The sequence below is a fragment of the Rousettus aegyptiacus genome, unplaced genomic scaffold (genome assembly GCF_014176215.1).
Source record: "Rousettus aegyptiacus isolate mRouAeg1 unplaced genomic scaffold, mRouAeg1.p scaffold_m13_p_11, whole genome shotgun sequence".
Classification (NCBI taxonomy): Eukaryota; Metazoa; Chordata; class Mammalia; order Chiroptera; family Pteropodidae; genus Rousettus; species Rousettus aegyptiacus.
In genome coordinates, this window is record NW_023416286.1 from 59916229 (window position 1) to 59941733 (window position 25505).

Here is a 25505-nt window from a genome sequence, read left to right on the forward strand (position 1 = left end):
AACTAAATATTTTGCTTGATGAATCATATGTGCTGGAAAACCAGTTAACTCTGTTGCAAGATTTTGTCTTGGAGCCTGATGTGGTATGTGCATGAGCTCTGAGGTCTACCAGTCCTTGGTTGAAAATCGAGACTCAATCACAGTGTGTGATTTTGCTGATAACAAAGACGACTATCAGTTTCCAATACATTTCACCTGTAATCCTCTAAAACAGCTCTTCCTGCTCTTCTTAAACTTTAATGCTCAAAATACAACCTGGTGTTCCTTTTAAACTGGGAATTCAGATTCAGTAGGTCTGGGGTGAGGCCTGAGATTGTATATTTTTAATGAGCTCACAGTTGATACTGAGGTGGCTGTTCTGTGGGCCATTTTTGAGCACAAAGGCTGGAAGCGTGGACCCCGTCCATCAGAATCATCATCACCTGGGAACTTGTTAGACATGAAATGAAAATTCTCGGACCCCACAGCAGACCTAACTGAATCAGAAACATTGGAATGAGGCCCAGCACCTGGTGTTTTAACGAGCTTTCCAGGTCACTGATTTTCTAAAATAATTGCAACACCCAAATCACGGGAGAGGGGGCGGGTAATATTAAATACTATTTACGCCCGAATCTCACCCCCAAAGGTTCCCCCCATCCCTGTAATGGTGCGTGGTATGATCTGGGCATCCGGCTAATAGCTTTACCAGGTGACTCTAATTTGCAATAAAATTTGAGAATCCCGTGAGGTAGGTGCTTGAATTTAGGCCTTATTTTCCGCTTCTGTAAATGTTGATAGTGTCTCTGCTGGTTCCTGCCTTTGCTTTCAGATTTTGGAATCTCCAGCCATCCTTAGTCGGCCGCGATCCCAATTCGGTCTCGGGGAGCTCGCCCAGTGACCGCAGCCTCTGCCCGAGAACCAGTCGCCGACCTGCCAGACAATCAGCCATGCGGCTCTACATCTGCGCGCCGCCGGCACCTACGTGGCTCAGGTCCGGCCCTCGTCCGCCTGCGGGGGATCCCGGAGGGCGCGGGAGCGGGACGCGCATGCGCCCGGCACACGCCAGGCCCCGGCCAGAGTAACGGACTCGAGCTCCCCCCGCCGGAAGTGGGCGACGGCGCGTCGGGAGGAGTCGGCTGTAGCGTGGCGGCTGCGAGCTGCGGGCTCCCGGTGCGAGTGGCTCGCGCCTTCCTCCCCGTGCCATGGCAAAAAAGGCCGCCACCCTGGTGCAGCTGCTCCTGGGGTCCACGATTCTGTGGCTCTCGCTGCTCCGCTCCGGGACGGTCTCCGCGTCCAAGTCGGTGACGGCCAGCTTGGCTGCGAAGTGGCCTGAGACTCCGCTGCTGCTGGAGGCCAGGTGGGTGCGGGCCGGACCCTCTGCGGAGCCCAGCGCGGAGGGAGGGCCCGGCGGGGTTGGGGGCGCGCCGAGACCCTGACGGCTCCTCCGACGCCGTCCTTGCACCGCTGCTCCAGGTGTCCTCGTGCTTGGCTCTCGGAGCATCACCTCCTCCTCCCTTTACACCCCATGCGAAGCACTCACTTGCACATTCCCTTTTCCGCACAGTTCGTGTTTTGCCTCACCCGCGGTTTTTAAAACTTCGAGATTTTCTTTAATTCATTTGGATTTGATTAGCATTCACGACGGGGAAGAGGGAAGAATGGGTGGTGTGTGGCGTTTGACGCAAGCACTTCAGTTAATGTGGACTTCGTGTGGACAAGACAGCTTCCCACGTTCATATTCCTTTTCGAATCTCCACCGGAATTAGATCATAAGGTATCATTTATGGTGCAGAAACTAAACTTGTAACTATTATATTTTGCTGTTAGTAAGCCCATAAACGGAATTTGAAAGTTCTTTTCTTTAGCCAGCATGACATTTCAATGCTAATTGCTTTTGTCATTTCACCAAAGCAAGTTTAGGGACCTCCATCACCCCCACATTCCAATGCAGATATGATACTAAAACAGGTTTTTTTAATTGTGAGATAATTGACATATACTAGTTTCAGGTGTACAACGCAATTTCCTATTTGTGTATATTGTGATCCTCACACTAAGTATAATTAGCATGTGTCGCTATGCAGTTACAAAAATTTTTTAATTGTGATGAAAAATTTTAAGATCTACTTTTAGTAACTGTCACATATACAGTGCAATATTAACTATAGTCACTATGCTTTATATTACATCCCATAAATTATTTTATAACAGTTTGTACCTTTTGACCACTTTTTTTGATTTCATTCACCTGCCCGCCCTGCCATGTGTTCTCTATTTTTTCTTTTCAGATTCCACATAGAAGTGAGATCATACAGTATTCGTCTTTCTCTGACTTCACTTACCCTTAAAGTCCATCCATATTGTCCAAAGAGCAGGATTTCCTTTTTTTTTTTTAATTGCCGATTAATTTTCCATTGTATATATAGGCCACAGTTTCTTCCTTCATCCATTTATGGACACTTGCCTATTGTAAATAATGCTGCAATGAACATAGATGTGCGTATATCTTTTTGAGTTAGTGTTTTCTTTTTTATTTTTTTTAATTTAATTTATTTTTTTTTGATAAATACCCAGATGTGTACATGCTGGATCTCATGTTAGTACTATTTTTTAATTTTTTGAGAAAGCTCCATACTCTTTTTCCATAGTGGCTGAACCAATTTACAATCCCATCTACCTTGAGCAGGGGTTCCCTTTTCTCCACACCCTTGCTAGTATTTGTTATCTCGTGCCTTTCTGATGATAGCTATTGTAACAGGTGTGAGGTGGTATCTCTTTGTTTTGATTTGCATTTCTCTGATGATTAGTGATGTTGAACACCTTTTCATGTACCTTATGGTTATTTGTATATCTTTGTAAAAATGTCTGAGATCCTCTACCTATTTTTTAATTGGATTGTTCGAGGTTTTTGTGGTTTTGTGACTTTATATATTTTAGATATTAACCTTTTATCAGATATATGATGTACAGATATTTTCTCCCATTTGGTAGGTTGCCCTTTCATTTTGTTGATGATTTCTTTTGCTGTATAGAAGCTTTTTAGTTTGATATAGTCCTACTTGTTTATTTTTGCATTTGTTATTTTTGCTTTTGGTATCAAATCCAAAAAATCATCCACAAGACCAATGTTAAGGAGCTTACCACTCATGTTTTTATCTAGGAGTTTTGTGGTTTTGGGTCTTATATCTGATTCAAATCTTTAATACATTTTGAGTTAATTTTTGTGTCTGATGTTAGATAGTGATCCTGTTTCACTCTTGTGTGTGGCTGTCCAGTTGTCTCAACACCATTATTGAAGACTGTCCTTTCCCTGTTATATGTGCTTGGTTCCTTAGTCGTAAGTTAATTGACCATATACGTGTGGGTTTATTTCTGGGCTCTCTGTTCATTTTTATGCCAATATATTGTTTAGATTACTATAGCTTTGTAATATAGTTTGAAATCAGAAAGCATGATACCTCTATCTTTGTTCTTTCTCAAGATTACTTTGGCTCTTTGGAGTCTTCTGTGGTTCCATACAAATTTAAGGATTGTTCTATTTCTGAGAAAAGTGCCTTTAGAATTTTAATAGAGACCACATTGAATCTATAGGTTGCATCGTGTTATATTGACACTTTAACAGTATTAATTCTGTCAATCTGTGAGCAGGGAATATCTTTCCATTTCTTTGTTATCTTCAGTTTCTTTCACCAGTATCTTACAGGATTAGTGCACAGATCTTCCACGTCCTTGGTTAAATTTATTCTTCGGTATTCTTTTTGATGCAGTTGTAAGTGAAAGTGTTTTTTCAATTTCTTTTTCAGGTGGTTTGTTATTATAACTGCCACAGATTTTGTATATTGGTTTTGTATCTTGCAATTTTACTGCATGGGTTTATTAGTTTCAACAGTTTTTTGGTGGAGTCCTTAGGATTCTCTATAGGTAATATGTCATCTGCAAATAGTGACAGTTTTACTTCTTTCCAATTCGGATGCTTTTAATTTCGTTTTATTGACCTAATGCTCCGGCCAGAACTTCCGATACTGTGTTGAGTACAAGTGGCAGAGTGGGCATCTTTGTCTTGTTCCCGATCTTAGAGGAAAAGCTTTCAGCTTTTTGCTGTCAAGTATGGTCTTAGTTGTGGGCTTGTCATGTATGGCCTTTATTATGTTGAAGTATGTTCCCTCTGCCCCTACTTTGTTGAGAATGGATGTTGAATTTTGTTAGCTACTTTTTATTTTTCTATTGAGATGCTCATATTTTTATCCTTCATTTTGTTAATGTGGCATACTGTATTGCTTGCTTTGTGGATGTTGAACCATCCTTGCTTCCCTGGAATAAATTTTACTTGATCGTGGTGTACAATCCTTTTAATGTGTTGCTGAATTCAGTTTGTTAATATTTTGCTGTGGATTTTTGCATCTATCTTATCAGGGATATTGGCCTATAATTTTCTTGTGGTGTCCTCGTATGGTTTTGGTATCAGGGTACTGCTGGCCTGTTAAAATGAGTGTGGGAGTGTTTTCTCCTCTTCTGTTTTTTGGACAAGTTTGAGAAGAATTAGTATTTTTTAAGTACTTGGTAGAATTCACTAGTGAAGCTGTCTGGTCTGTGACTTTTGTTTATTGGAGGTTTTGGTTACTGATTCAATCTTCTTATCAGTCTGTTCAGATTTTGTTTCTTCCTGATTCAGTCTTGGTAGGTTATGTTTTTAGGTATTTATCCATTTCTTCTAGGTTGTCCAGTTTGTTCATAGCATTATCTTATGATCCCTTGTATTTTTGTGGTATCAGTCATAATAAAACAACTTTTATTGAACAAATTATTCTAGCTCAGTATGTCCCCTTCCTCTATCTTTTAATATCAGAAGTATTTTGGGTCTTTATTTAGAAGTTTGGCGATATTTTTATGACCAGAAATATGCCATAGAAACTCTTGTTTATATCAATTAAATTGGTTTCATTATATGTCATTTCGTTTAAAGTTGCAGTTTCTAAGAACCTATCTACAACATTTAATGAGGACTCACTGTATTCGTTCATTAGGTGCAACAAGAGTATTTCTTTTTCATGTTTATTTTTCCCAAAGCTCAGTACACAGAAGTAGGTGCTCAATAATGTTGATTCAGTGGAAGGGACTATGCATATATGGTAGTATATACTTCAAACCACCATCAGAATTACCTCTGCAATGTACGTGACCTGTGGAAACTGGTCTCCGCTTAGGTAATCCAGACATGATTCTAGTGTTATCGCATGTGCCTGCTTGTTCTGTTGTGAACAGATAGTTAGCAGGTCTTTTATATAAACTCTTTCTCACTACACCTTTTATTTACTTGTCCGGACTTCATCCTTCTGAATCAAATCTCTTTCTTCTTTGTGACAGTGTAGCAGACTAGAAGCCTATAGTTTCTTTAACCAGTGCACTTTTTAATTTTGTTTTCTAGAATTCATTTTTCTGCTCATCTTTAGGTTTTAATGTTTCTCTTAAGTCCGAAATTTAGGAAAACCAACAAAGTTATGGGGGAGTAAGTGTGGAAGAGGAATTGAAGAGCATTGGATAAATTGAAGAAATTTGGGAGATAGAAACTTAAGGAAAGCAATACTTTCTGTTTGGGAAGCTCTTTTTCATTTTTTATTTAAAGCATTATTCTCGAAATTTCTCTTACTGCTCAAATATATGTCATATATTTTTAATTTAGCATAAATGTTTGAGTGCCTGTTTTAAGCATGACCTTATGATGGGCACTGTGTCAGAAACAAAAATGAATGAGGTATGTTCGCTGCCTAAGGAAATATATAATTTAGTACTATTTACTAGGGAGAATTAGAGGCCAATGAGGCTAATTTTTTTTTTAGTACATATACTTTAACTTATACATCTAAACTGCATTTATTCCACTGGTGTTGTTCTTGGTGAAAATATTTTTTGGAATTCCATTTATAATTATTGTCATGCTCTTTGGTACATATAAAAACATCCTCTATAGAAATAATTTTTTCTCTATGGTAGAATTTTTGGGGGAACATTATTATTGGGAGCTAAATGTTATGTAGGACAAGTGAACAAATTGGAAATGCCAGTTTTTTGGTTTTTCCCTTATAAAAACTTTGACCAAAGGTAATATTTTTTGGAAGGTGAGGAGCCAATTTAGATGGTCTCAAGGATATTTCCTCCTCTAAGATGAATAATAAGTTACTGGCAAATTGCCCCTGGAAGTAATTCCAGGAGCGTTCCAAAAGCACTTACAGCAGTGGTACATATGGAGGTGAATAAGTGTAAGGGAATATTTTCTTGAGATGAGCACTTAGAAGGACCATACTTAGATGTATAAATCCTGGCATATGGAAGAAGTCTTTTACCTATGCATGTACAGTATTATGAGCATGTCAGTCGTTGGTTGGTCAAGTTGATTTGGTATTAAGTGTTTCTCCTTACCTAAGGTTTTGTAACATTCCTGTCCTTTTCGGGTCACATCCTGTTGTTCCCATTAGTTGCTTTTAGCTCTTTTTATGCCATTGAATTGGACATCATTAATAACAAGAGTTGTTTTGAAGTTACTTATTGCTTTAATTCGTATGCTTGTCATGTTTATGTCCATGAATTGAGTTTTCTCACCTCCTTTTCTCCCTTTAGTGATCATCTCAGAGTCATAGGAATTTGTCACTCTGTGTGTATCTTTGATGTCCTCAATACTCCCTGTATATATTAAAGCATTAGTTTAAGTTTACGAAGGCTAGAGAGTAAGATCAGATGGACAACGACAAAGAATCTATACGTCTGTTTGGTGGCTGTTTCCTTTCTAGTTTAAATAGTTAAATCTGTTTGTTTCAGGTGTCTTGTCCTTCGACAGGACCGAATAAGTTTTATTTAATTATGTCCAAAAGGTATTATATGGCTTTGGCCATTTTTTCTTACCTACACTCTGTAGAAAATGAAGTTTCTTTTACCTTTAAGGCCATAGATCTAATGCAATATACCACTTCCTATTAATTTTTTTATTACAGTATCGTCTGTTTTAAATAATAAAAAGGTTATACAAATAAGTAGCTAAATAATAAATATGACTTAAAAGTGTTCATAGAATTAATTTTTGTGAAAAATAGGCAATTTTTTATTTTTTTACTTTTTACCTTAAAGTAATACTCTCTTCATTACCTTTACATTATACTTCTCAGTGGCATTTGACATGGAGAAACAAAATATCCATTTTTTCAGTGTAGCAAATAATGAGAAAAAGCCAAAAATAATTTCTCATGCAGTCTGTTCTGGTTGTAATTATATGCTTATAGTTGAGACTGAGTCCTCAGGTAAGAATCATCAATTTGTTTTTTTTCTGCATTATAATAAATAGAAAGCAGTAATTTGACATTAATTTTTAAAGATTTTATTTTAACTATAAGTTATAGTTTGGTTCTAAAGTGTAGTTTATATTTTATGAGCCATCTTTTATTTTCATCTATTAACTACTGATTACTTTTATTTTTTTTAATAGTGAATTTATGGCAGAAGAAAGTAATGAAAAATTTTGGCAGTTTTTGGACACTGTAAAAGAATTAGCAATTTATAAGCAAACAGGTACGTGATATGCATATTTTAACTGGTAAGATATGTGTGTATGTGCACACATTGGATATTTTTATTGTTTTTAATGGCAAGGGTTTAATGGGATTAAAAATCTGAATATTAAATTTGAAAAGATGTTTTAGTGGAAACTTTTAAGCATTAAGCATTCATTTTCATAAATATAAGAGTTTAATACTTTATTATAAGAAAGCTCATTTAATAAGCAGTATTTGGATATTGCATTATTACCAAGAAGATATAGATATTGTTGAATTATGGTTTTCTTTTTACCTAGATTTCTTGAAATAGTATTAGTTTTGCATCTGGTGATATCGTGTGTTTATTTTTTCCAAAACACTTTCTCTGAAAAGTCAGGTAACTGTGCTTTTGTTTCACTACCTAGAAAATGGAGTTAGTCATTCCTACTTTTTTAACATGTATGAGAGTATGTGTATATGTGTGTGCGTGTACATGTACACATACATCTTTAGAATGCATAAGTATTAATGTGTTTCTTAGGGTCAGAAGAGTAAAGATACTGAAATTAGATTTTAGCAGCAGAGGTTAAAAAGTTACTTATTATAATAAAGAATGCTCATTTTTCTGTCTCTACAGAGAATAGAATAAGTGATATTAACATGGACTCCCTCAAGAGGGAATTCTTTAGCCTTTCAGATAGAGAGAAATAGAATGAACAAAGGAACTTTGACGTCTTAGAAGTCCCCTTTCAAATCATTGGGAAATAGTTGGCTTTGTATTTGTCCTGGTAATTTTAGTTTTGATAATTGAGATAAAAAGAGGTTAGATTAGTCATGTCAAGTTGTCATGGTAGTTAAAAAATGTACCAATTTTTCTGTCCCTCACCTAAAATCGTCAGTATATCTATTTCAAATCTGTACTTAATACACACTTTATGCCTTATTCAGTGCCATTTTTCATTGAAGAAATAATCTTGAAAATTACTTTTGTAAATTTTGAACTCTTAAATAGTTTAGATATATCAGCAAATGTTATACCTAAATGAAATGACATGTCTGGACATTCTGGTGGAAGGTCATTAAAAAGATGGAGTATAAGCTCAGGAATACTTAAGTTTTTCTCCAAGCTTATATTGTAGGTGTGTGTATTTCAGAGCTGAACTTAAAATTGTATTAAATAAGAATTACTAACACTGATAATAGAATTCTGTTGAACTTATTTATAATGGCGAGAGTCAAATGCATATGTTGCATCATTGTTTACCTTGTTAGGTATGGGAAAGAATGGTATATATGAGGAATTAAATATGATACCAACTATCAGATTTTACTGGATTTGTTTTCAAGACGTTGTCCTACAGGAAACATTTAAAATCCTTACTTACTTACTTACTTACTTTTAGATTGCTGAATCTCCATGAGACCCTCTAAATACTCTTTACTGAAGAAGAATTCCGGAGATCTACTGGCTTAAACAAGTTTTTAATACTCAGTATTTTAACACTATGGATTTAGGAGATAGCTTCATGACATTTAGTGAGAATGCTTTATATTGTCAGCAAATTAAGACCTTTTAATAACTTAATTGCCTGTTTTTTAAACAAGTTATGTGGTTCTGCCACACAGAGTTTGTATGTATTGATGCCTCAAGATTCCAGTGCATGATTTAGCTAGCCTATGTTGGAAATTTCAGGTGAGGTTTATCTAACTCCAAAATCTCTATTTATTTTTACTTTTTTGTGTGCTTAGCATATAGGACTCATTCTTTAAGTCAAGTTGCTTTCATATTTTAATAGAAAAGATTTTCAGAAAATGTTATAACATTTTTAAATCATTCACTTATAACTGAGAACTGGGTTTGGAGTAAGAAGATGATTGTAGTTTGGATGTATCACATTCGAAATATGTGTGGAATATCCAAGTGATGATATTCGGTAAGCTGATAATATGAGTAAGAGATTTGGGCTAATCACGCTAAAAATATCTAGTCTGAAGGGTAGGATTTGGGAGTTATCAGTATCATGAGGATAACTGAAATTATAGGGAGAAGATATAGAATGAGAAAAAATAGGTCCCCAGACTGTGGATAACAGAATAAAATCAATGTTTAAGGGATAGCGAAAGGAAGAACACGCAATAGAGTCTAAGAAGGAAGACCATGGAGGTAGGTGAAAACCTAGAAAGTGTGATGAAAAGCCAGGAGAATATTAAATAGTAAAAGTAGATGTTATCAAATCCCATAGACAAATCAAGTAACAGAAATGTCAAACTTTTAACAACAAAAATTATTGGTGACTTTGGTGAGAGCAATTTCACTGGTACAATAATCAAAACTACAGTAGACTGAGGTGTGAGAAGAGGTTGAGAATGTAGAGATAAATAATGTTAGGTGTTTCAAGATCGAATATGAAGTGAGTAAGATGACTCAGTAGCTGACTGGAATCTCCTGCTGCCTTTTTATTTTTTAAGATGAGAGTGATTTACGTGTATTGCCAATTGGCAAAAATCAAGTAAAAGGTGAAGTTGCAGATAAAGGAAGGATATCGAAAAATCTTTTAATCATTATCAACAGGCAAAATCATTATCAACAGGTTAGTTGGTGAGCATAGATTTAGTTATTTTAAACCATCAGCTGAAATAGTCCAGCGCATCCATCTCATCATTGAGATGATCTTGCAAGTTAAGCCTAAATTACCGATGTTTATTTTCTATAACCCCCTGAATCCTACATCAGTCACTAAATTAGAGACAACCTTAACAGTGGTCTTGTCAAAACTTAATGTCTTTTGTCAAGCATTGCTCACATTTGTTTCTGTTGACTCTCTTCTTTGTTTTCATTGATGACCAATCCCTTTTTAACTGATAGTTATGTTATTCATTAATTTTGGCTATTTGCTTGTTAGCCCTATAGTTATTAAATCTTTCTAAAGATCAATTTTTAAGATAACATCTCTGATATGTTTTGTGTTGCTTTACTGTTAAAAGTGAGTCTTAACTTGCATTATAATTTTTTTCTTTGAGGGAAATGCACCATAACTTCCAGAGAAATCACCTAGGGTTTGTTTAAGAAGTAGGAGTGAATAAGCATACTTATTCTCATATGAGAACTTTAAATTTAGTAGATTGGGAAAGAATCATTGCCTGGAATGAAGAGATCTAGTCAGTTCTTAAATATTAATTTCAGAAATGTTTTGAATGCCTATTTTGTATGCCAAGAGTGGAAAGGTATAATCGAAAGGCTAGAAAAGATTCCTGCCTTTATAGTTTATAGCTTAATGGGAAGGACAGCATTAAGCAAATAATTACAAAAGTAATTTTTAATGACAGTTTTTAGAATTGATCTAGAGATAATATAGAGAGTCCTCCCAGAATGTATAACAGGATCTAGACTTGGGAGGTTAGGGAAAACTTTCCAAAACAAAAGACGTTTTAGCTGAGGTTTATTGAATGGGCATTAGCCACACACACACACCCTAACATCCTGTGTTTAATGCCTAAGGAGTAAGGAGTAACGTGTGAAGGCCCTGAGTTATTAGCCTCCTCTTTCTTTAGATATTGTCTGTTAGTCCCCTACAAGTAATAAGGAAATGGCTAGTGATCCTTTCCTCTCCTCACCACCATCTGATTTTGTTCACAAATATTCTGAGTCTTTATCATGATATTCCTAAGTATGTGAAAGCATCTACTACTTCTTAGTGGGCTTCAGTGGTATGTTTTATTCCCAGCTTTTATTTGTGCGGAAACACTGAGCATACTTTACTTTCCACTTAATGTCCCCTTTGTTACATTTTTGTTAGTGGTATATTTTTCTACATTGCCAGAGCATACGACATTTACTCAGTCTTCTGTAAATCTTATTTCTGCAGTCAGGTATATTCAGAGTTTACAATCAAACTTTATGTTGCAGTTTCTACAATTATTTCTTGGTTATATACAGTTTACTCTCTAGTTGACACCTCATGTACTCCTGGGAATAATGGCCTTGATTTCTTCATGTACATAACTGTGAATTTTATACTTTAGCTTTTTAACTTTAGAGTCCCATAGTTTTACCAAAAAATGTTATAGTGCTGACCAATTTGAGTCTTTATTCTTATTAAGATTCATTACTTCTTTTCATTCTGGAGCATTTTATTGGGTTATAGTTTTCTTCATTCTGTTGTTGTTCCTTGATTTTCTACTTTATGGTTACAATTGTACATATTGTAGATCTCCTTTGCCTGACTTCTGTATCATTTACTCTCAATTTTTTTTTATTTTCCTTTTTTATATTTCTTTTTCATTTTCTTCACATTTCCACTGCATATTTTCTATTTCTCTTATCTATTTTTATGACATCTTTTTACTCTTGTGTTCTAATTTAGCCTGTATTTTCTAGTATTTTTTTTCTTTAGTCTTTTCAGAACTATTTTTTAAATCCCTTCGTGTTTTAGTTATCTCATTCTGAGCTTTTTATCAAGAACTGTAAAGGGGCTGATATTTGTCCCTACTTACAAGCTAAAACTTAGCTTCCCATAGTTTCAAGCATAAGGCAAACATGAGACTTCTCACTCAGAGCTGAAAGACTTTATAGCTCACCAAGTCAGACAATCCAGTCTGACTTGCTCCACTGAAGTGTCCTCTTTTTGTCAGTATCCTCTCTTTCCTCCCAGAAGTAGTGTCTGGTGTTGTATACCACTTTTGTCCTCCCTTTTCACATCCGGGAACTCTGACCTATGGGTAACTGTGCTGGATCCACCCCAGCTCTGCTCTTTTGTATGAGAAGTTTTCATGCTTTGGTAATGCAGTGCCAAGGAGTAAAGGAGAGAAGAAAAGACTGGGGAATGTCCAGGGACAAACCTATGGATGCCTACCAGCCGGACTCTAGAGCTGCTCTGTTGTTACCTTACGTCTCTGGCTGCCAGTGGAATGGTACTACGGTTTTCTGACACCATGCAAAATGCAGATCATGATTACACCTAGGACACTATAGAGAAAAGGGCAAAAATAATTTTCTTCTCATTAGTACCACCAGGCCCTCTTCAGCTCTAGGCTGCCATTCTCTTCTGCTCTCTCTCATCCAGATGATCTCTGTCTCCCCAGGGCTGTCCGAGATTTTTAAATTAAATTCCAGGATGCATCCTTTTGTATCTTTGTGATTTTTGGACATGGGTTTAGAAGAGGTAATCAGTACTTCAGGTTAATTTGTTCCAGACAAGAAGACATATCTCTTATTCTTTAAGGTTTGGTTCAAATTCTGTCTCCTAAAGTATTCTGGACCCACTAATTATACTTGACTATATTAAATCTCAGTAGAATGTATTCATAAATTAGAATTTATTGTCATGTTATTCTTTAAATTTTTGTGCTTTTCTTAGTCTTCTCTTAAGTCTTAAGTAGGGCCTGTATCTTGTATTATAACCCCACAATCTTGGAGTGAATTGGTCTGATATGCTGACATTTTCTAAATAGATTTTAATGGTAAGATTATATTTACCTGGATTTGTATTGATTTATTGGACTTGGCTGGAAGATGCATATGAAGTTAATAATAAAATAGAGATCTTTATTTTCCATTTTTCTCTAACACCATTCATAACCAAATTTAAGCTGTGATTATGACATTAAGTTAGTTTTACAGTGAGAGAGATGTGTCAGTATGTTGAATATGAAATACTAATGTTCTTTTCTTTTGAATCCTTTTTATAGAATCAGATTATTCTCATTACAACTTAATCCTGAAGAAAGCTGGACAATTCTTAGACAATTTACATATCAATCTCTTAAAGTTTGCTCTCTCTTTAAGAGCATACTCTCCAACTATTCAGATGTTTCAACAGGTATGTAAAAATACTCAAACTGTATATGATAAAGAAGCATACTAGCAATGTACATAAATCTGTATTAAGTGAATATCTTCAGTTCAAAAGAATCTATAAACTTTTAATACCTGATTCTGTAGCTTATCATTGATTATGTTATTTATCATTGATTATAATATGGAATATATTATGTAATTTTATAATTATTTAGGATAAGGAAATTATGAGGACAATCACCATAAAATGAACTATAATGAAAATTTTAATTTAAAGAAACGTTTCAGCAACTTTGAAGCATGTATTTCTTACTATAAAGTCCATTTTGTTAAAAAATCTGCCTGCATATGGATATTTTTTACTTTAATTAGAACAATAACTTGTAGTTGATGAGTTATTTTAATCAAAGTGATGTGTGAGTTTTTAAAAATCATATTGTAATTATCAACAACTGTGGCTAAATATAATCTTCGAAATCTTAGATTGCAGCTGATGAGCCACCACCAGATGGTTGTGATGCGTTTGTGGTTATCCATAAGAAGCACACCTGTAAAATTAATGAGATTAAAAAGCTGCTGAAGAAGGCTACTTCAAGGTAAATTAATGATAGCCTATAGTGAAAGAAGTGGTTTGTAAAAGGAGTTAAGGGTTCACATAGCAGAAATTTCTTATAATATAAAATTTTAATAATCCAAGATAATTGCGTATTAAAGAATATACACAGTATTGAAAAACTGAATATATGAGCTGGTAGTCCGAGTCCTTTTCTAAAATATATAAACACTTTCAGTATTTTGTCTTAACTAGCTTTTGATTTTAGATATAAATTATACCAAAATACCATAAAATATAAGATGTTTTATATAAACAATAAACATACAAAACTATGGATTTATTTGGAGTATATCTTTAAATATAAAATGAATCTGTACCTTGGAAATAATAAAAATAATATAGAATTACATTTGTAGAATGTATTACTCAAAAAAAAATTTTTTTTACTTTTTTCAAGTATTTTATACAAATGAATATGGGAAGTAGCATGTGTAGCATTCTTGTGGGTCCATTTTCACCCCTGTGGAATTTGAGGACCACAGGGAACTGATACAGACATGATAATACTCATGCTGTTTGTATGCCATGAGTAGTAAATTTCTTTATTTCAACCTAGAAGTCTCATGTCTTTCGCCAGCATCCATGAAACAATGAAAGGAAAACTTGTTAGCTTGTAAATTAGGGTATCATCAATTTCCTAGCCTGACAGAAGCCATCTATAGTATTAGATTAATACTTTTTTTTATTTTTGTAAACCTTAGACACAATCCTTGCTTTATGATACACTATCAGTATTGATCCATAGTGGTCATTTTTTCCTATTTGAATAGTTTATATATTTACATATATTTATGTTAATATAAGTATTTTAATTTTTCCCTCTCTGTAGATATTTCTCATTGCTGAATTTTCTTCAGTTTTCATTTTCTTTTAGTTTTTCCAGATATTTTTATGTATTTTCTTAAATGACTGATAGAATTTGTTAGTCTACCCTTTTTGTCTAATCTGTTACCTTTTGCATTCATATTATTTGAGTCTCTTGTCTTTAGTTGAGCTATGCACTTGGTTTATTTTCATTTTTTTCTCAATCATAACATATTTAGGGCATCAAAGTTGCCCTTTTTTGCTATTTGGTGTTCTCATTGGCCTATTTTACTAAAAAACTCAATAGCAGTTTTATTTCCTTATTGGAAGCAGAGGGAGAAAGTTATATTCATTTAGATGGTAATGATTGCTGTTACTTTTCCCAAATATAGAAATCACATTTTAATATAATATCTGTCAAGTTTTGGGGCAGATTCAAACCAGAAATCTTTGAACCATGGACCAGGAAGTAGGAAAAGACAAAGAATCATTCTGCCTTCCTTTTTGGCTGGTATGTTGTTTTCAAGTGGTAAGGCTGACGACCATCAGTTATGACGCCAGTAAAACTGTAGATTTTATTTTAGTGCGTTTTGCTCCCAAATTACAGTGTAAGGTTTCAACTTCATTTAAAAGTTTTTGTCTTTTTCTGTGTCTTTGAAAATATTATTGGAGGTTCTGATAAATGTAGTGTTAGAGATTGCTCTTCAAATGCTACTTTAAGCAGCACATCCTTCTTTTTGTGACCTAAAACTTTTTGTCTAAAATGGAAAGCTGTATTTTTAAAGTTAAAAAAAAATTATATGTAGTCATTAGAAAAGTATTCAAATACTTCATAACATGCAAAGTAGAAAAGGAAGGTGACCCATAATTCTGTTAACAGTTTGGAATATTTTTTCTTTTTCAAATGCATATACTATTATGTAAATTTATATATTATTTAACCAATGTGAGATTGTACTTTAAAGGATATCTTAAAATGCCCTCACTAAATTATACATCCTTACATTCCTTAAACATAAATAAGTATAAATATAGGTATGCTTTGTCATTGTGGAGCAGGACCCATATATATTGTTTGTACTATTTCCACCTGACACATAGTAGATGCTCAAAAGTATTTATCAAATTATACAATAATTAACAAGTAGATTTAATTGTATAACCCCCTCTTATGGGTATAAATTAGATATTTACATTTTTTCTATTAAGAATGTTAAATTGAATGTCTTTATCCATGTATCTTTATATAGTTATCTTGATATTATCTTAGATAAATTTTTAAAACTAGAATTACTGGACAAATATGTATTTATAATTGGTACATCAGAATTGTTCTATAGACAGCTGGTTGTATTTTATACTCCATTTCTAACATTTTCACCATTGCTAATTTGTATTATTACCCTTTATAATAGTATTTCCCTTTATGAGTATTTTCCTTAGTCAATTCAATAAATGAAAATATCTGTTTTTAAATGTAAACCTCTTTGATTTTCCCTCTTACCCTGTAATTCTCTATAGATGTAGGGTAATTTTTTTTTTTTTTAACCTATGAGATACCCAAGCAGTTCCTGAATTAATCATAGAAACAAACTTTGAAAGGTATGTGTTTGTGGGTGTAGGAAAGTGTGCTCTGTTACAGACTCATGAACATATGGTAGGTGAGTCCTTACCTTTACCTCTGGAAAATCTGTTCCATTTCTTCTAATTTTTTTCTTTTGTATTCAACTTCAAGATTGATCTACTAGCATTATTCCAATAGTAGTCTTTCTAATTACCAACAATAGTATGTTATTTAAAAATGTTATCTTTCATACTTGTATTAAAATATGATACCCTGTATTAATGTACTTTTATAGTATTGATTTGAAAAAATAAATTTTATCATAATCCATTTGACTTTGTGCTATTTGAGTTCCAAAGAATCAGTTAATGAGAGTGATTTCATCTAATTTAAGATTCTTTTTCACGTCTTTTTTTAAATGTGAATGATTTTAGTATTATTTTAGCATTTATTGATAGGATCCTATGAAGAATGACAACTAGTTCAATTTCTCTTGTTTTGCACAAAAAATTCAGTTTCTCTTCTTTTTCACATTATCTCACCTGTTGTAGAAGAGATTAATAGTGAAGTCAATTCTTATTTTTTTGATAAGGTAAAATTCTGATAAAATTCTGTTGTATCATATTTCCAATATCTTAAAAATTATATCTTCTGTAAAATGTTAGTAATTAAACCAGATAAAAAGAGAATGAATATATTTGAGGGGAAGCTGAGTTTGCCACCCCAAAATATGTCTTTTGGGATATAATTTTAAGTTGGTTGTTTTTAAGAAATAAAAGGTTCAGAAAGACTCTCTGATCTTCCTGGACCTGCCTGAAAGAATTTAGTTAGAGGACAAATTCCAGGGAAGGGGCTATTATCATAGATAACTATAGTTTAATATGAACATAATGCGATAGACAGGAGGGAACCTAGCAAAGCTCTTTTGATCAAAGTCTTGTCTTTGTTCCCTTGTTAAGGATGTCCCGGCATACATTTATTTACCAAATATTTGCTTTTCTATCTCCATGTGTATTGTCTTCCTGTCCTTTGAAGCCCCAACTCCAACACCTACCCCTTCTCCTTAGCTCATGAGGGCATATAAACCTTAATTGCCCAATTGGTCTTTGGGTTCCATTTTTATATGGTACCTCTGTATATACATACATAATAAATTTGGATGATTTCTCCTGTTAATCTCTCACATTAATTTGATTATTAATTCAGTCAGAGGAGCGTAGAAGGGTAGGAGGAAAATTATTTTTTCTCCCCTACATGTAAAATTTTATATTTCAAAAAAAGTTTATTAAAATAAGAAAAAGCAGATGAGTGTGCATACATACTTTATGAGCCAGACTGTAAACCACTGTAATGATGTTTGAATTAATATAATTTTACAAACTTAAAATAAACGTAGTACTCTGTACTGATGTCTAAGTAATAGCCAAATAATTAGTATGAAGTTTTCATTCTGTTAGTTAAGATTTATTGAGTACTTGAGTGATTTTGATTTAAAGTAAGTCAGTAATCAGGAACACTGGTCATTTGCCATTTTTAAAATTGGAAAGTCAAGTTATTTCCACTGACAAGCCTTAGTCTATAATTAAGTAATATAGAATTTTGAATTTCTCTATAATAGAAGATATAGTATTATTACCTGTACAGTTTTCTAACCATGTCAGTAATTGAATAATTATTTTATTCACCATAGTTTATTGTAGAAAGTATGTCTCTAAGTTTATCATGAATATTATAGAAATATTTCTCTACAGAATAAGACAGTAGTTATCACCACAAGATCTCGTCAGTTTCTATTTAGCTCAAGTAAGTAATGGAATATTATTTTAAATTTTTTCATATTTAATATACTTGATAAAATAATTTCATTTAAAATTTTGATTTTGGGGGATTTTCATTCTTACCGCATGTACATTAACAATGTAACTACTGTGGGAGAATTAAAAATGTAAAGAAAATATCTACTGCCTACAAAATAATTTCCTTATATATAGAATAATAAACTTAATATTAAGATGTTCTATGACATAAACATATACAATTTTATAGTTATGTCAATAAATGTATATACATATAGTTAATGAAACCTGAGAGAATTAATAGAAAGCAACTTAAAAATTCAGTATATTCTTTTTTTTTTTTTGCTGACTTGCTCAGGCCATACATATATTTCTCTCATCTAACTCCTTTTAAATTATTGTATGTGCCAGAGATTTAATAACTTAAATATTTTATTTTCTAGTTGAACTGTACAATTTTGTGTTTTATTACATCTCTGGTAATAGATGGTATAAACTATATTATACAAAATTTGTCTCAGATACTGTAGTATAATAGGGAAGAGCATGAGTTTTCGATTCCCATACCCCCATGCAAATTGTCTTCCTGCTCTTTGAAGTCCCAGCTCCCACCCCTAGTCCTTCTGCTTAGGTCAGGATGGCATATAAATCATAACCGCCCCTTTGGCAGCCATTAGTATGTTCTCATATGAGTCTGTTTCTGTTTTGTTTTGTGTATTCATTTGTTAGATTTCACATATATGTGAAATCATATGGTATTTGTCTTTCTCCGTATGACTTACTTTACTTGGCATAATCCCTCTGGGTTCATCCATGTTGTCACAAATGGAAAGATTTCATCCTTTTTTATTACTGAATAATATTTTATTGTGTATATATACCACATCTTCTTTACCTATTGATCTGTTGATGGGTAGTTTGCTTTCATACCTTGGCTATTAGTAGTACTATGCTACAGTGAGCATAGGGGTGCATGTACTTTTTGCAAATACCTAGAAGTGGAATTGCTGAATTGTATGATAGCTCTATTTTTAAATTTTTGAGGACTCTTCATACTGTTTTCCATAGTGACTGCACTAATTTACTACCCCAGCAACAGTATGCAAGGGTTCCCTTTTCTCTCATCCTCGCCAGCACTTGTTATTTGTTGATTTATTGATGATAGCCATTGTAACAGGTGTGAGGTTTCAATTTACATTTCCCTGATGACAGTTAATGATGCTGAGCATCTTTTCATGTGTCTAGTGGCTATCTATATGTCCTCTTTGGAGAAATAACTCTTCAGGTTCTCCGCACATTTTTAAATTAGATTTTTTTTGGGGGGGGGGTATTAAGTTATATGAGTTTCTTATATATTTTGGATATTAATCCCTTATTGGATGTATCATGTTCACATATTAGAGTACAGAATTTGTTCCTTTAATTTTTTGATGCATTTTATGTTAATATTGAAAGGATATATTTCCAATGTTTTAAGTTTAAATGTTTTAAAATTAGAATAATTTAACATGTACATATAGCAATTATAAAATTCCCTCTTACGCCAGACTTTTAGAACTTCTCCCAGAGACAACCAGTGCTATTAAGTTCTTGTATGTCTTTCTAGAAATAGTCAACATATTGTTAAAAAACAAAAATAAACCAAATAAATTTAAAGATCTAATTGACTTTATTCAATGATTCATGAATCTGGCAGCATCCCTTCTAGTAAATAGAAAGGTGCTCCGAGGAGTCGTACAAAAATGGAAAAATTTTATAGACAGAAAGATGAGATGAAGAAGTTAAAAGAGTGGGTTATTGCCGACAAGTTCACCTTCCCATGGGGGAAGGCCTGGGTTATAGGCAGACTACCTCACTAGTGTGGACCAGGAAATTTCAAACTGATTGATTTAAAATTTTGTTCATGGGAGAAGCTAAAACTGCAGTTGGGTTAGATTTTAAGTCTTGGCGCAGCTTAGCAAAAGTGACTCTGTTTTGGACCTGTTGTTTCCTTTTAACAGTATATATAAGACATAATTACATAGATGTATACCCCTTACATTTATCATTAATAGTGGTGTACCATCCAACATTTGATTCCTTTTTTTTCCCTTGACACTATTCTTGATTGATAAGTGGGGATTGGCAAGAGTGAGAGAAAAATGGTCATGTCTTGAGCACCAAGTATGTGCTTTGTGCTCTGCTAATGACTTGCAAGGCATTTTGGTAAATTCATAGAGTATTCCTAGGAAGTAACTGGAATGAACACCTACTGGTCCAAGAAAGATCAAATCACTTCCCCAAGTTCACAAAGCTAGTAAATAGTAAAGCTAGAATTCTGCTGCTTGATTTAAAAACCCACAATCTTTTCACTAGCATGCCATAGCATTGTCATTCAGTAATACCCTCTTTTCCTCTTTCTTTTACTTAATATTGTTATTTAGAAGGTAGTAAGTAACTGAAAGATTATAAAGATCTGAATTCATTAGATAAAAGGTTATTTCTTAACATCTTTGTTATTCATTATCTTTTGTTTTTCCTTCTACCTGTATAAATTGTTAAAAGACTTGGGCTTGGGAGTTTTATAGATGTAAGCTGAAACTCTTGACTTTCTATTTGAATTTGTCCTGGATATTTAATTTATCTGAGGCTCTGAAAATTAAAAGTTTAAGTAGATAGTAGTAACCGTCTAAAGGAATTGTTATGAAGATAGAATTTACTAATATTTTTAAGGAATCTAACACAGTGCCTGGCAAATAAGGTGTCAAAATCTGTGATGATAGCTCCAGACCATAGGACTTCTTTGTTTCTTTGATTATACTTGAGGATATAACTAGTTATTATTCATATTAAGTACTGACATTTCTATGGTATTGTGCCTTTGTTTTGTTTTTTGAATAGTTGGAACTCATTTTCAGGAAATGTGAGCCATAATAATGAAAAATTATATTCTAACTTCTGGTCAAGATGGCAGAGTAGGTAATGCTGTACTTGCCTCCTCCATGACCACATCACAATTACAACTAAGTTATAGAACAGTTACCCTGGAGAAACACCTGAAGATTAGTTTAACAGAATTTCTGTAACTAAGTATGTAAAGAAGCCACATCGAGACTGAATATTGAATGTCAATTGTAATTGAAAATAAATTAGAAAAAAAAATACTTTGTTCTCACTTTTCATTATAGCTATGTTGTCATGACTGACCATAAATGTCATTCAATAGCAGGTTCAAATCATCCAGAACTTGCTTCACATTGTTGAAAAAAGCCACAGCTAGATAGTTTTTGATTGATAAGGTTAAAAAAAATCATAGAATTTTCTATAACTATATTACACAATGAATAACAATTGGTCAGTCTTTATTTCTGAAATAACATCTCCAATAATGGACTATTTAAAAAAATTATATCCTAATTGAAGAAAATATAAATTTTATTTCATTGAAAAATGTGTTGTCATTTCATTATATGTTACTGTTTAAAGATAGTGAACTTTGTTGGAATATAAAGTGTTTTTGTGACCATTAGGGGCAGTCTAAGTCCAGCGTTCCCCTGGTGGCACTGGGGGACCTTGGTTCTTTCTGCTGACACAGTAAAGAATCACAGATCAGCAAAGTTTAGGAAAAGTGAGATTTATTGAAGTACGTTTCAAGAGAGAAATGGGCTACACTAGAGAGGTCTGTAGCCTCAGAGAGTTTGGGAGATCTGTCTTATATCTGGGCTGTGATGGGTGGTTATAAGGGTGGTGCCCGCTGATTGATAGGTGAGGTCATTTTGGTTGACAGCAGCTGTTAAATAAATACTGTTAACTGAGCATATACCTTCCCAGAATTCAGTCTGTTATAATTAGATTTGTGAACTTCTGGACATAGGTACGACATTATAATGATGGTATAATGAAGCCGAGGTGAAAAGACGGTTAGAGTACTTACTCCTTACTGAACAAGCATTTGTGGCTGGCCTAACCTAGTTGCTATGCTATGATCATTTATTTCCTTGTACTCCAGGATGCAGGGGTATTGTCATTTTAAAAAATGAGTCTTTTCTGGGAGGTCCTAGGGCGGAGGCCTTTGAGTTGTACTGTCAGTGTTGTTGTTATTTCTATGGTTTCAGAGTTGAGCCTTAGTTCCTTGCTCATGACTACCTAACATTTTTAATATTCAATTTCAGGCTAACCAAAATTTTTTTTCTTGTCATTTGGTAGAAGTTATGTCCAAAAAGTCACCCAGGAAATTTAAATGCTTTCTCTGTGATAATATGTGTGTGTGTATTCCTATAAGTTCTTTGATAAGCATAAATTACAGTGTCATGATATATTTCTCATGTGCTCTTTACTTCTTTTGAAAGTTTGTGTTTTGTTCTCATTTTAGGCCCAGGCCTTATCTTTTCAAAGGAGATCATAAATTTCCTACAAACAAAGAGAACTTACCAGTGATTATTCTCTATGCAGAAATGGGTACCAGAGCATTTGGTAAATTTCACAGAGTATTGTCTGAAAAAGCTCAAAATGGGGAAATTCTATATGTTCTTCGTCATTATATTCAGGTATGTGTTTGTTTTATTCAGGATTATTTTGGTTTAATGATAATTTCCTTACTAGATTTTACATAATAATTTCCATCAGGACTTTTATTTAAAGATTATGACAATTATCAAATGCGAATTTTATATGGAAAATATATTGGGATACTGTGTCTTCTGGAGGTAACATGTTTCTAATCGTTTATATCTGGCACATATTTAAAACTTGGTTAAAAATCAAAACCATACTTCAATAACATGTATAATATTTGCTACAATTCATCAATACAGTTATTTTTAATGAAAATGCATTTCAGAAAGGAAATCTAATTTGCTTGATAAGTGATATATATTCAAAGTGCTAAGTGTGATGTAGGAATGCTGTTAACCCTGTTTCTTTGGACAGCTGACTACTTTCTTATTCAAGTTTCCAAATGTGTTGCATTACCCCCACTCTCAACTTCTCACTGCTGTCACACTTTATCACGTTATTCCGTTTTAATGACTTCATAACACTTTGTACTAATCTCAAATTTTATTTTTTAACATGTCCATCCCCCACACACCCAAACTTTTACAGCCACGTGCAAGAATATAATGGCCATTAGAGGAAGGACTTTATAGATTTTTACTGCTATATTCCCTATATGGAAAAAGCATTTTAATTTATATTTCTTAAAATATTAATGCTTTCCATATTGATATTTAAGAAATAAAAACATTGCAAATATACTAGTCAATTGCCTATCCATATCTTTTGCCTGTTTTTACTTTGGATTCTTTGGGGTTTTTTTCCCCCTCATTTATAGATTTTTAAAAATATATCCTGAATACTAATCTCTTCTTCCATACTTTGCAAACATCTTCTAGTGTATTTCTGGTCTTCTTGTATTAAAAAAAGATATTTATGACATCTTTTGTTCAACACCAGTATTCGTTTGATGTAATCAAATTTATCCAATTTTCTTAATGGTTTCCCTTCATGATGTCATAAAGACATTCTCCTGTTTTTCCTTGTGAGAATTAAATGCTATTCTTTATATTTATATCTTTAAGATCTGTCTGAATATACTTGAATATGATGTGAGGTAGAGATATAATTTCTAGTTTTTCCATATGAAAATCATATGGTTTCTACATAATTGAGCTGGTAAGTCTTTATTCTAGGCAATCATATACCAAGTTTTCATTTTTGATTTTAGGCTCCCTGTTCCAATGATGTGTATGTCTATTCTACACAAATATAACATTATTTTAATTGCAGTCTCTTTAAAATCTAGAATAAGCTTGAGAAAGAAGGACAAAGCTAGAGGCATCATACTTTCTGACTTCAAACTATGTTGAAAGGTATAATAATCAAAACAGATAGTATTAGCATAAAAACACACATAGATCAGTAGAACAGAATAGCAAGCCAAGAAATAAACCCATGCATGTATGATAAACTAATATTTGACATGGAAACAATGAGTACTCAGTGGGAAATAGTCTTCAGTAAAAAGTGCTGGGAAAACTGGAATACCATATGCAAAAGAATGAAAGTGAACCCTATCTTACAAAAATTAACTCACAAAAATTAATTTGAAATGGATTATAGACTTAAACATAAAATCCGAAATCATAAAACTCCTTTGAAAAGAATAGGTAAAAGACTCCTTGGCATTGCTCTTGGCAGTGCCTCTTTGGATTTGACACCAACAGTAAAGGCAGTATAAGCAACATAAACCAGTAGGACAACATCAGACTAAAATCCCTCTTCAGAGCAAAGGAAACCAATGAAATGAAAAGACAACCTACTGGAATGGGAGAAAATATTTGCAAATCATATAGCTGATAAGGGGTTAATATCCAAAATATGTAAGGAACTCATACAACTTAGCAGCAAAAACAAACAGTCCAATTAAAAAATGGGCAAAGGATCTGAATAGACATTTTCTAAAGGAAACATACAAATGGCCAACAGGTACATGAAAAGGTACTCAACATCACTGACCATCAGAGAAATGTAAATCAAAACTATAGTGAGGTATCACATCACACGAGTTAGAATGGCTGTGATCAGAAAGACAAGATAACAAGTGTTGGCGAGGATATGGAGAAAATGGAACCCTTATGCACTGTTGGGAATGTAAATTGGTTCTGCCACTATGGAAAACAGTGTGATGGTTCCTCAAAAAATTAAAAATAGAACTATCGTATGATCCAGCATGTCCATTTGCGAGTATTTATCCCCAGGAAATGAAATCACTGTCTTGTAAGGTATCTGCAACCTCATGTTCATTGCATCATTACTTACAGTAGCCAAGATATGGGAGCAACCTATTTGTTCATCAGTGGATGAATGAATAAGAAAATGTGTGTGTGTGTGAGTATAACATAGAATATTATTCAGCCTCGACGTTGCCATTTGTGACAACATGGATGGACCTTACGGGCATTATGCTAAGTGAAATGAGTCAGAGGAAAGCAAACACAGTATGATCTAACTTATATGTGGAATCTACAAATGCTGAACTCAGAAATAGAGAATAGATTTGTGGTTGCAGGGGAGGTGAGGCAGTAATGTTGGGAAAGGTGGTCAAAGGTGCAAACTTCCAGTTATAAGTTAATTTCTGCAGACATAATGTACAGTGTGGTGATTATAGTTAACAATACCACATTGTATATTTGAAAGCTGCTAGGAGAGTAGATCTTAAAAATTATCACAAGAAGAAAGCTAAGTGAGATATGGATGTTAATTAATTGTAATTATTTCATAATATATACGTGTATCAAATCATGTTTTATGCCTTACTAATACAATATCATATGTCAATTATATCACAATAGGAAAGAAAGAGATGGAAGTATATGTTTAGCTTTTTTAAAAAATGTCTCCCAGGTGATTCTAATAACGCCCCTAGGAGGTATGCTCACCCTTT

At 33.6% G+C, this 25505-nt stretch overlaps 1 protein-coding gene and 1 long non-coding RNA gene across 4 annotated transcripts in view; both read left to right on the forward strand.

The window, feature by feature from the left end:
• LOC107517658 overlaps nt 1-960 on the forward strand; it is a 34845-nt gene extending 33885 nt beyond the window's left edge. The window contains exon 3 of the long non-coding RNA XR_001598570.2: nt 812-960. This is a non-coding gene — a long non-coding RNA (uncharacterized LOC107517658). The remainder of the gene's footprint in view (nt 1-811) is intronic.
• A 139-nt stretch (nt 961-1099) lies between these two features.
• Nucleotides 1100-25505, forward strand: part of UGGT2 (UDP-glucose glycoprotein glucosyltransferase 2) — a 139337-nt gene continuing 114931 nt past the window's right edge. For all 3 annotated transcript variants that reach the window (XM_036228871.1, XM_016158624.2, XM_016158623.2), the window contains exons 1-5: nt 1100-1339; nt 7457-7539; nt 13194-13324; nt 13786-13898; nt 22434-22608. In XM_036228871.1, the coding sequence (XP_036084764.1) occupies nt 1185-1339; nt 7457-7539; nt 13194-13324; nt 13786-13898; nt 22434-22608 (657 nt within the window). In that variant the 5' untranslated portion in view covers nt 1100-1184. The remainder of the gene's footprint in view (nt 1340-7456; nt 7540-13193; nt 13325-13785; nt 13899-22433; nt 22609-25505) is intronic.